General features: G+C 48.5%; 1 protein-coding gene across 2 annotated transcripts in view; it reads left to right on the top strand.

Moving 5' to 3' along the window:
• The window catches only part of LOC119971588 (embryonic protein UVS.2-like), a 126,763-nt gene that overhangs the window by 55,400 nt on the left and 59,012 nt on the right, over positions 1 to 12,351 (top strand). For both annotated transcript variants that reach the window (XM_038807360.1, XM_038807359.1), the window contains exon 3: positions 4,825 to 4,943. In XM_038807360.1, coding sequence (XP_038663288.1) covers positions 4,825 to 4,943 — 119 coding nt within the window. The remainder of the gene's footprint in view (positions 1 to 4,824; positions 4,944 to 12,351) is intronic.

Genomic DNA, 12,351 nt, shown 5'->3' with positions numbered 1-12,351 from the left:
GAATACTCTCCATTTTCCTGGATTAGTGCAGCTTCAAAAATTCAACAAGCTCGACACCATGCAGGACAAAGCAGGCTCAATGATTGCAACCCCTTCCACAAACCTTCTCTTCCTCCACCATCAATGCACAGTGACAGCAGTGTGTACCATCCACAAGTTGCACTACCTCCTCAGACAGCATCTTTCAAAACCACTACCATTTAGAAGGACAAGAGCACAGACATCTGGGAACCTGGAAGTTCCCCTCCAACCAACCAACACACCATCCTGACTTGGAAATATATCGTCGTTCATTCACTGTCGTTGGGTGAAAACCCTGGAACCCCTTCCCTAACAGTGCTTTGGGTGTACCTACATACATGGACTGCAGTTCAAGAAGGTATCTTACCAATTTGAATTGGACAACAAATGCTGGTCGAGCCAGCAATGCCACATCCCAAGAATTAAGTTTTTAAAAATAGTTTGTGTGTGTAGGTGTACCCATTTATGTATGAGCATCTGTTTGTATGTGTCTTTGATTGTGAGGGCGTGATTCAACTAATTGGGAACAAAGTCCAAAGCAAGCGCATTTAGTCGCGTATTTCCTGGCACTCGCAGCACCGCGAAACACATGGCTACACAATATGACGCACGTTGTATAGGGGCCTCAGCGGGGAACGCGTGGCCGAGGTCGCACATAGCACCGTTTTCTACTCTGAAGAGGTTCGCTCGCCGGAACTTAAAATGGCTTCCCGATCTCCGAGGTTCCCGAAGCAACGTCTGACACCACACAACTCGAACGCACTATGGGAAAGTCCCCAGCCGTTCCCCGCACCTCACATGCAGGGCACCCCAACCCGCGTGTGCAAAAAGTGCCACTGTGACACCTTAGCAGTGCCAACATGGCACCCTGGCAGTGCCCATTCCAGCTTGTAGTGCCACCTCAGTATGTTGGCCATGCCAGGCTGGCACCCAGGTGGCACTGTCAAGGTGACAGGCTGGCATTGGCAGGGTGCCCAGCTGGCACCATCCATGCCAGGGTACCACCCTCCTCAAAGGGCATGTAGCTGGGGCCACTGATCCCCAGGGAGACCTCCACGAATGCCATTCCGTCTGGTTCCCATTTGTGGAGATCAGTACCAAACAGTGCTTGCCCAAGGTCTCTGAGGCAAAGGCGATTGATCCCAAAGCTTCAGGTACCTCGGCAATCTGCATAATAAAGTGTACAGCTATCTCGCTTTAATATGCGGATTTGCCAAAAAGTATTACCGCCCGCAATGGGCGGGATTCACATATATGATCATCACCGAAGACGGGCAAGTTCTAAGATGAAACAGGAGGGCTTTGCTGAAGTTTCTGTAACCCTTTGTTATGGAACTACAAGATAATATTGTAAGCAATCTAAGGATAATTGCACAAACGCTACCTCAGCATACAGAAACAGAACAAGGCCGAAACGTACAAAACCAAGAAAAACAGCAAGAATCATCTCCAACAACAAGGGAAAATCAAGCAAACTCACAGGTTGACAACTCAGAAGGTCGACAAGACACAGAAGAAAGCCGGACAGATTGAACTTGTGATGAACTGCAAATATGTAAATAACACAGCATGCATAAGAACATAAGAACTAGGAGCAAGAGTAGGCCATCTGGCTCTTCGAGCCTGCTCCGCTACTCAATGAGATCATGGCTGATCTTTTGTGGACTCAGCTCCACTTTCCCACCCGAACACCACAACCCTTAATCCCTTTATTCTTCAAAAAAACATCTATCTTGAAAACATTTAATGAAGGAGCCTCAACTGCTTCACTGGGCAGGGAATTCCATAGATTCACAACCCTTTGGGTGAAGAAGTTCCTCCTAAACTCAGTCCTAAATCTACTTCCCCTTATTTTGAGGCTATGCCCCTAGCTCTGCTTTCACCCGCCAGTGGAAACAACCTGCCCGCATCTATCCTATATTCCCTTCGTAATTTATATATTTCTATAAGAACCCCCTGCATCCTTCTAAATTTCAACGAGTACAGTCCCAGTCTACTCAACCTCTCCTCGTAATCCAACCCCTCAACTCTGGGATTAACCTAGTGAATCTCCTCTGCACACCCCCCAGTGCCACTGCATCCTTTCTCAGGTAAGGAGACCAAAACTGATCACACTACTCCAGGTGTGGCCTCACTAACACCTTATGCACTCCATCCCTCTAGCAATGAAGGACAAAACTCCATTAGCCTTTTTAATCACCGACAAAACTCCATTCGCCATCTTAATGACCTATATATTATATATTGTACAGTAAATTCAGATAATGTACATAAAACTACACATTTCCAAAGGAAAGAGGATGGAATGATGTGCATAAGCAATCATGTATATAGTGATTTACAAGACCTCCAACCAGCAGGTGGCAGTAGAGAACAATCATGAGACAAAATTACCTCAGGGAGTTGGTAGAGACTCTTTGTAGTGGATAGTCAACAATAAAACTTTAACTAGTCAAATAACTAGACGTTCTTTAGCACATTTATACCGACAGACCAAGCACCAGAACGTAACAGTGAGGAGATAATGAAAGCCACAAAGCCATCAGAAACATCATGGGATGTCCAATGAATGACACAAACTACACATTCCTTACGAAGATATCCGTTCACCATCATAGCTTCACAATTCGTCACTTTACCATCCAGAGAACATCACATCCCCAGCACCCCATGGCCAAGATCCTGAAATAAAAATCATTGCGTAACAGCTTTTCCAATAATACATTCACTTACACTAATAAAAATCAAGAATTCACCCTTGAGAATTCCCACAGTATTTGTTTTTTAGATACCTTTGCCTCATGCAAAACACACAGTGTTCCTTAGTGACTGCAGTAAGGCTGATGGAAATCTGCTCCACCTCGGTGTGGGTGCTATCATTCTGGGTTGGAAGATGAGAGGTACCAGGAAGGTCATTGGTAAAGTGACAGTGGTGGATCCGCAGATGCTGGTCTGAACTTGGTGGATTTGTGTGGATAGACTTTGGAGAGTTAAGGCCGCCCTTTGTCTGTGGTCCTGCAACATCCTCGGGAGGGGTAAAGTGCCTTTGGGATTGTTAAATGTAAACGTGATTGTGTCGGAAAATGCATAAACTCATAGGAACTTTCAAAATGATCAAAGAACCCCCACCCCACACTCCCCAGAATAAAAACTGGAACTGCCCGCGGACAGCCATTTTTTAAAGGTCTGGTTCATAGAGCCACCAATTCTCCTCTCTTTGTGCACCTGACCCAGGAGTGAACATCTGGGCCGACATTTCGATGGCTTTGGAAATGTTGTATTATTTGCACATAACACAATCCAACAAATAGCAATGATAAGGGCACAAATTTCCAACGCGTTTGTACTCACAGCCAAAGAACTCCGGGAGAGGCTTGCACTGTGCCTCTCGATACGGTCCGCACCTTCCGGGACTTTCTGACACCCCGCAAGACAGCGGAGTCGGAACACCGCTCCAAATGGGCGGAACTGAATGACGCTCACGGAAGTAGGTCATAAACCTACTTACAACCTACTTGTGCGGGATCCACCGGTCTCCCGCGATTCCCCGCGCTCCCCAGCAAGGCTGCAGCCAGGTGCCAATCAGTGCTGGTCCACACAAATGTGGACCAGGCTGGGTCACCGGAGACCCCAGGGTGGTCAGGTTAAGTGCAGGGTGGCTCCCTGGCCCTCCCACTGGACCCTTGGCACTGCCCGGCTAGCACTGCCAAGGTTCCCGATGGCAGTGTCAAGTCAGCAGGAGCACTGCCTGGGTGCCAGGATGGCAGTGCAAGGGTGGCACTGCCAGGAAGCAAGGGGGCCTTTCCCATGAAATGGGGGGGGGGGGGGGGGGGTTTGAAGGGTGGGGAGTGCAGGGCAGGTAAGTCGGAGCCTCCGGGGGTGGGTGGAGGTCCCAGAAGGAAGGAGGTGCTGTAAGGAGTTTTGGGGGGAGGGGATGGGCCGAAGAGCATGGACCCCCAGGGACCTCATTGCGGGGTGTCCTCACTTGGGAGATTTGGGGTAGTGTCCATGTGTGTGGGGGATGACATTGCCCATGGGTGAGGGGAATGGGGGACCCACAAGCTCACTTAAAGATAGGGGCACCCTTTCAAAATGGTGGCCCGATCTCTGAGTTCAGCTCCCCAGTGCTAAAAGAGTGACTAAGTGTCATCGAATAGCGGTGGGAACTCTCCCGTAGAGCCAGCGGGAAACTACCTGAAAATCCCGCCACAAATTAACATTGACATTTTTGGGGCGAATCAGGCCCAATATTTTTGAAGGATATATGTTGCCCAGGATACCGTGCAACCAAACCCACCTCCCCTCACCATTCCTGTCCTTCCCTATGTCACATCAGGTATTCTTTATGATCCAAATGAGAAGATATTCAGGACCTCAGTTTAACATTTCACTGAAAGACAGCACCTCTAACAGTTGAAAAATGAAAAAAATGAAAATCACTTATTGTCACGAGTAGGCTTCAATGAAGTTACTGTGAAAAGCCCCTAGTCGCCACATTCCGGCGCCTGTCCAGGGAGGCTGGTACAGTTCAGCATTCCCCGAACCGTGCACCAACATGCCAAAATAGAATGTGTTCAAGTTTCCAGAGTCAGGCCTGTTACGATAAGATGATGCCACTGACCAAATTATAAGTTACTTTCAAGACTGCCTTTCATCCCAAAGCATCATACAAACGACAGTTAAAAATAAATATCATGCAAAACAGCTCATGGTTTTATTGTAGAAATTATGCATTGTACTGGTATCATTTATGTTTGTAACATAGCTCTCATAATAGTATTTTGTTTTGTTTGATTTTTAAAGAAGTCTGTGGAAGCCTATTAACCCACAATGATGGAAGCTTCACCTCTCCAAATTTCCCAGCTCTGTATCCAAAGCATGCTGTTTGCAAATGGTTGATTAGATCTCCTACAGCAATGAAGGTATATGGAGAATTTCAAAATATGACTCAATTTCTCATGCTTTGGCAGAATCAGCAATTGTTTTAACCTGTGTTAAAATTTGAAACCGACATTATCAGTTTGGAGTGCCTCACTCAATTTTCAAGGCGTGGGGATTCAAATCAGTCAGGTTGCTTACCCGCTCTAATGCTGTTGACTGGTATTTAAATTCATGTGCAAGTCAGGGTGCAATGAAATCTTTGGGTCACCGCTGTCATTTTAACTGCTGGGCATCACGGGTCAATCATTACGATTTCAGCTTGGCTAACGTTTCACCCAAGTGGAGCTGAGACCAGCAGTAGGCCAAACTGGTAAGGTTTATTTCCTACAAACAAATACTGCAAATGCTGAAAATCTAACCTCAAAACGAAAGGTTCGAAATACTCAGGACAGACAACATCTGTGAAAAGAGAAACAGAGTTAGGGCTGCGATCCACCGACAACCTCCTGCCCGAACCGGATGCGCGACATTGTCGCTAGATGCCGGGAGAGGTCTCTTCCTGGATTTACTCGGTTCTTCACGTTTCGCAAGATCTATCATTGTGGGAGGGAACAGTATTTGGCAAATCTGCATATTAAAGTGAACAGCTAGTCTCACTCCAATATGCACTTGTCTGATCTACCCGAGGCTTTGAGATCTAACCCCTTCGCTTCAGAGATCTTTGGCAAGTGCCATTTAGTATTGGCCCCCACAAACGGGGACCAGATAGGATAGTACTTGGGGGCGGGGGGTTAAGGGGATTGGAGGCCCCCAGGTGGTTGGCCTCTGCAGGCTGGTACCCTGGCTTAGGCCAGGGAGCCAGGCTGGCATTGTGCCAGGGATCAGGCCCGAGGGGGTGCCCTGCCCACGTGAGGTATTTGGGGCCTCCGTGGACCCCCTTATAGGTGTGTTTGGCTATTCATGGGGTCCAGGTAGCGGAGTGCCATTTAAAAATGGCATCCCAATCTCCTGAGGCGTTCTGGGAGTGAGCAGAGCTCTTCAGTGCAGGAAGTGCAACTGAGTGCAGCCTTGCTAGAGGGTGGGGGTGAGGGGAGCATACCTCGCAGGGCCACCAAAAAATAACAGAGTGCAGTTAGATAGCGGGGTCATTCCTGCTGCTTGTAACACTGGGAACCCTTGATCCTCGCCCAGAATGGACTCTGTTTTCTTTTGAGTAGATCACACCCAGGGTTTCAAATTGATTCATTAGAACTGAGAAAAATTAGAGATGCAGTTGGTTTTAAATAAGTGAAAAGGGGAGGTTGAAAAAAAACAGAACGAGTGGAAGACAGGAGCAATCAAATGACAAAAGAGCTGGCAATGCACAGCTAAAGTGAGTGGTGATAGGACAAATAAACTCTGCATTTTCTGTTTCTTTTACCTTGTTCTCCTTCACTGGTGGTCGATTAGCTCAGTTGGTTGGATGGCTGGTTTGTGATGTCGATCGATGTCAACAACAGATTCAATTCCCATACTGGCTGAGGTTCTTCATGAAGGCCTCACTTCTCAACCTTGCCCCACGGATGAGGTGTGGTGACCCTCACCAGTCAGCTCTCAAAGGGGAGAGCAGACGGTGGCGATGTTTATATTTTTTATTTCATTCTCATATTTGGGCAGCTACTTTCACAATCACATCTCCTTGTGTAGCTCCAATTTTTACCACCTGGATTCCAACTGAAATTAGGTTCCGTGTTTTGGATCTGCACATAATTACAGATATCTCCAAGACATTCAGAATTTCTCACACTATGTTTCTGCCACATTCTGAGATCTATGCTTAACCCATGCACATTCTTAAACACTCTCATCAGCAGCACCAACTTACTCTGTCTCAAATCTGTCCTAGTCTGCAGTTTCATCATCCTCCGTGACATTGATGGAATAGTTTCAGTTCCTCGTCTGTATACTCTCATCTAACTATTCAAAGCCAATTCAATAACTTTTAAAACTAGATCTTTTTAATTGCGTATCCACAACTCCTAGCTTGAAAGTTCATCAGAAGCCCACTCCTTCACACCCCTGATGGCCAGGTGATTTCTAGACCTCCATCTCCCACCTCAGCCTTTCCCCTGATCTCTTCCCTTGCAATCCCCGATGCCTTTCCTACCCTACCCCCACCCCCTTTGATCCCCACAACCTTTCCTCAAGTGCCCAGAATTTAGTTCCATGCAGCTAGTTGCAGTGCTTCCTTTGGCCACTGCAGAGCTATTGCTGGAATAACTGGAGAGCTTTCATCCAAGCTGATTGGCTGGTACAGCTCCAAGGTAGGACTTCCTCTTAATGACAGACTAAAGCCCCACCTTCTTACAATCAGAGGTCTAGATGAATGTGGAGAGGATGTTTCCATTAGTAGGAAAAACTAGAGCATGAGGGCACAGCCTCAGACTGAAGGGACGATCCTTTAAGACGATCCTTTAGGCGGCATGGTGGCACAGTGGTTAGCTTTATTGCTTCACAGTGCCAGGACCCCAAGTTCGATTCGGGCTTGGGTCACTGTCTGTGCGGAGTCTGCACGTTCTCCCCGTGTCTATGTGGGTTTCCTCCAGTTGCTCTGGTTTCCTCCCGAAAGACGTGCTGTTCGGTAATTTGGACATTGTGAATTCTCTCTCCGTGTACCCGCACAGGCGCCGGAATGTGGCGACTAGGGCATTTTTACAGTAACTTCATTACAGTGTTAAGGTAAGCCTACTTGTGACAATAAAGATTATTAAAAAATTAAAACAGATGAGGAGGAATTTCTTCATCAGAGAGGGTGGTGAATCTGTGGAACACTTTGCCGCAGAAGGCTGTGGAGGCCAAATCACTGAGTGTCTTTAAGACAGAGATAGATAGGTTCTTGATTAATAAGGGAATCAGGGGTTATGGAGAGAAGGCAGGAGAATCTTTAACTGCTTCATCTTCCTCTCTAATTGTCATACATTACACCTCTGTGCTGTGATCATGGTGTATTATCATTTATGTGACATCTTGGCGTCAAGTCAAGTTGTGACGTCAAGTTTGACATGACTCATCGTACCATCCTCCTGCAAAACTCACCTCCGTTGTCCAACTCAGTTGCACAGCCCTCATTTGGTTTCAATCTTATTTATTTGTTCATAGCTAACTATCTTTCCCTGGACGCTGTTATGACTCCCTTGGAGGCCAAGGACTTTGCTCAATACGATTTCCCTCATTTACTTCAGAGTATGACCTCCTCTAGTAATTGGGGGTGGGGGTTTCCCCTTAACAAGGCTGAACCTCTCAGTACAAAAACCCTGACCTGGGTGTTCGGGGAAAGGAGTTGCAGTTTTTTGATTTTGTGTATACTGTAATAAACCTTTTATTCTTTCCCATCCGACCATGTGTTCCTGCGTTTCTTCCATTGGATTCTACACTGGCGATGAGGATGAAGTGGAGCTGTTGCAGCCATCATGCATAATACCGCTGACCCACTTCGTCCAGACCCAGAGAAACCTCCACTCCGAACTGTGAGATGTCGCACATTGGGAAACTTGAACAGTTTGATGTTGGTTCTGATAACATGACCCAGTACATCAAGCGGGTGCAGTATTTTTTTTCGATCTAAGGCAATTGTTGGGGATGAGTGACAAACCGTTATCCTACTGACCGCACTCGAGGGACCCACCGATTCGTTCATCAAAAGCCTCACCCACCCGGACAGGCCGGACTCCAAGGGCGAGATTCTCTGACCCCCCCGCACTAGATTTCTGGTGCAGCGAGCCCCCAAGATTCTCCATCTTGCCTGCCGGCAATGGGGTTTCCCATTGTGGGCAGCACACACCGTCAGGAATCATAGAATTTACAGTGCAGAAGGAGGCCGTTCGGCCCATCGAGTCTGCACAGGCTCCTGGAAAGAGCACCCTACGCAAGGTCAACACCTCCACCCTATCCCCATAACCCAGTAACCCCACCCAACACTAAGGGCAATTTTGGACACTAAGGAAAATTAATCATGGCCAATCCACCTAACCTGCACATCTTTGGACTGTGGAAGGAAACCGGAGCACCTGGAGGAAACCCACGCACACACTGGGAGGATGTGCAGACTCCACACAGACAGTGACCCAAGCCGGAATCTAACCTAGGACCTTGGAGCTGTGAAGCAATTGTGCTATCCACAATGCTACCGTGCTGAAACCCTTTGGCTGCCGGCGAAACGGAGAATCCCAACATCGGAGACTGCAGCCCCACGTCTTTTGATACGTTAGTGGCCCTTGTCAAGCACATCTTAACCCACATCCCCCGATAATCGCCCGCCGGTTTCATTTTCACACGGCCTCACAAGCCCAAAGGGAGGCTTATGGCGCCTTTTTGGTATGCTTAAGGACGCTCGACACCTGATGTGAGTTCAAGGCTATACTGTCTGAAACGCTACGGAACTATTTTGTCTCTAGACTCTGAGACGCTGACACAAAGAGGAAACTCCTTATGGAGGCTCACTTAACCTTTCAACGGGCAGTAGATACCGCCCATCCCCGGGAGAGCGTGGAGCACGAGGTTCAAAAGTTGCAAGGCCTGGTGGTCCTGAACCACGGTCGCTGACTGCCCACACCCAGGCCCGCAAGATATGAGCTTCCGCAAAGTGGGACCGACTGCAGGACCCAAGACTGTCGTTATGACACACACGGGCGCAACCAGACAACCCCCCTGAACCGGAGCACCAAGATGGAGGCTGCGGGCTGATCGCCACGACCAGGGCTGGGACGCCAGACAGGCCCGTGAAGGCGATGTTCCCAACCAACCCCCCAGGTGTTACCGCTCACCCAAAGTATATTGTATCGAGGACCAGAGGACGCATATCAGCAGTTGCATTGCATTATAGCCACCAGGGTCATTCCCATCCGGATTGCATTAAAGGTGAAGGGACATCCCATTGACATGGAGCTCAACACCAGAATGGCAGTCTTGGTGATCAGCTGCTGGACGTCCGCGATGATCCGGGTCGGTCTCCAGACCTTGGACCTGCGGGACAAGGATGCCCGGTTGCCAACATTCACTGGAGAGCCTTTGGTCATTGAGAACACCACCATGTGACTTTGACATATGGGGACTAGTCGGCATATTTATCCTTGGTGGTAGTCCGCGGTGGAGGACCCAGCTTACTGAACCACGATTGGCTGCACGATTTAATAATAATCTTTATTATGTTTGCGTGGGTTTCGCCCCCACAACCCAAAGATGTGCAGGCTAGGTGGATTGGCCACGCTAAATTGCCCCTTAATTGGAAGAAATGAATTGGGTACTCTAAATTTATATTGAAAAAAAATTAAATAATCTTTATTATTGTCACAAGTAGACTTACATTAACACTGTAATGAAGTTATTGTGAAAAGCCCCTAGTTGCCACATTCCGGCAACTATTTGGCTACACTGAGGGAGAATTCACAATATCTAATTCGCATAACAGCACGACTTTCGGGACTTGGAGTTGCAATGCGTCGGCGCATGGACCCCCATGGCCCGGAAGGAGTGCTGATGAAATTTCCTGGAGTCTTCGCTGAACGCCTCAGTACAATAAAAAGAGCTGTGGCTAAAATCATTGTGGACGACAATGCATAACCATGCTATTTTCACACCCGCCCAGTGCAATATGCACTACAGCCCAAGGTTGACACAGCTGGAACACTTGGGCATCATCCACCCCGTCCACTTTACTGATTGGGCTGCGCCAGCAGTACCGATGTTAAAACCCAACAGATCCGTACAAGATGACAGTGAACCGAGTTTTTTGCCTGGACTGTTACCTGGTCCCTCGCATTGAGGACCTGTAGCCAAACTCAGTGGGGGAACAACATTCATAATACTTGACATGAGTCATGCGTATCTACAGCTGGTCCTAGATCCAGGCTCTCCGAGGTTCATCACAGTCAACACCCACAGAGGGTTGTGCGAATGCACCCATTCGATTTCAGAATGCATTATGGAAAACATCCTGCAGGGCCTACTCAGGGTATACCTGAGCCTCAAACAAAGAACATTTGGAGAACTTGGCCGAAGTCCTCCGGCACTTTAAACAGGCCGGCATCCACCTCTTCAGAGGGAAGTGCCTTTTTCATGTTTCGGAGGCCACTATTTAGGGTACCTAGAGAGGCTATCACCCAGTGGAAGACAACTGTGGGTATCCAGCAGGCTCCCATCCCTGAAGGTCCGCCCAAGCTTGCTCGTTCTTGGGGCTCATAAATTACTTGGGGCAGCAGGGTAGCATGGTGGTTAGCATAAATGCTTCACAGCTCCAGGATCCCAGGCTCGATTCCCGGCTGGGTCACTGTCTGTGTGGAGTCTGAACGTTCTCCCCCTGTGTGCGTGGGTTTCCTCCGGGTGCTCCGGTTTCCTCCCACAGTCCAAAGATGTGAGGGTTAGGTGGATTGGCCATGCTAAATTGCCCGTAGTGTCCTAATAAAAGTAAGGTTAAGGGGGGGTTGTTGGGTTACGGGTATAGGGTGGATACGTGGGTTTGAGTAGGGTGATCATGGCTCGGCACAACATTGAGGGCCGAAGGGCCTGTTCTGTGCTGTACTGTTCTATGTACTACAGGGAATTCATCCCCAGCTTAGCCACAGTGCTTAGCCCGCTTCACCAATTGTTGAAGAAAGGGCACCAGTAGGAAGGGCCGCCCGCAGCATAAGGCATTCAAAGAGGTCAAGCTGTTGTCATCTGAGGTGCTGCTGACACACTTTGACGCAGAAAAAACACTTCTAACATGCGATGCTTCCCATTATGGCATGGGGCCGTTTTCACATACCGGATGGCCGACAGGTCGGAGCGGCCAATAGCTTTCATGTCTTGCACACTCGTCGAGGCAGAGAGGAACTATGTCCAAATCGAAAAGGAGGGACTGCCTGTGGTGCTTGGCTTGAAGATGTTCCACTGGTATGTCTACGGCATTCACAGTCTATACAGACCACAAACCTCTGCTTGAGCAGTTCAAGGAGGATCAAGTGATTACCCTGATCACATCCACCAGGGTCCAGCGGTGGGTGTTACTCTTAGCAGCGTACGAATATGCACTGGAACTCCATCTGGCATGCGGATCCCGCATGCTAATGCATTGAGCCACCTGCCCCTCTCCACCAGGCCGCTGGCACCCGCCAAGGCCGCAAAAGTAATAGCGGCCCTACACTTCATGGACTTTTTGCCGGCCCTGGCGGCTCGGATGAAAGAGTGAGCACAGACTTACCCGCAGTTATCTCGGGTCTGGCACATGGTCCAGTACAGGGTCCAACACAGAGCCCTGCCTGACCATTTGCAGAACTTTATGGTGAAGCTCCCAGAGCTGAGCGTAGAGGACAGCATTTTGTTGTGGGGCTTTTGCTTCAAAACCTCCACAATAGACACGCAGGGGGTTACTCAAGATCATAGAATTTACAATGCAGAAGGAGACCATTTGGCCCATCGAGTCTGCACCGGCCC

The sequence above is a fragment of the Scyliorhinus canicula genome, chromosome 9 (genome assembly GCF_902713615.1).
Source record: "Scyliorhinus canicula chromosome 9, sScyCan1.1, whole genome shotgun sequence".
NCBI lineage: Eukaryota > Metazoa > Chordata > Chondrichthyes > Carcharhiniformes > Scyliorhinidae > Scyliorhinus > Scyliorhinus canicula.
The sequence above is the reverse complement of the archived record's forward strand: the minus strand, read 5'-3'. Positions and strand labels throughout refer to the sequence as shown.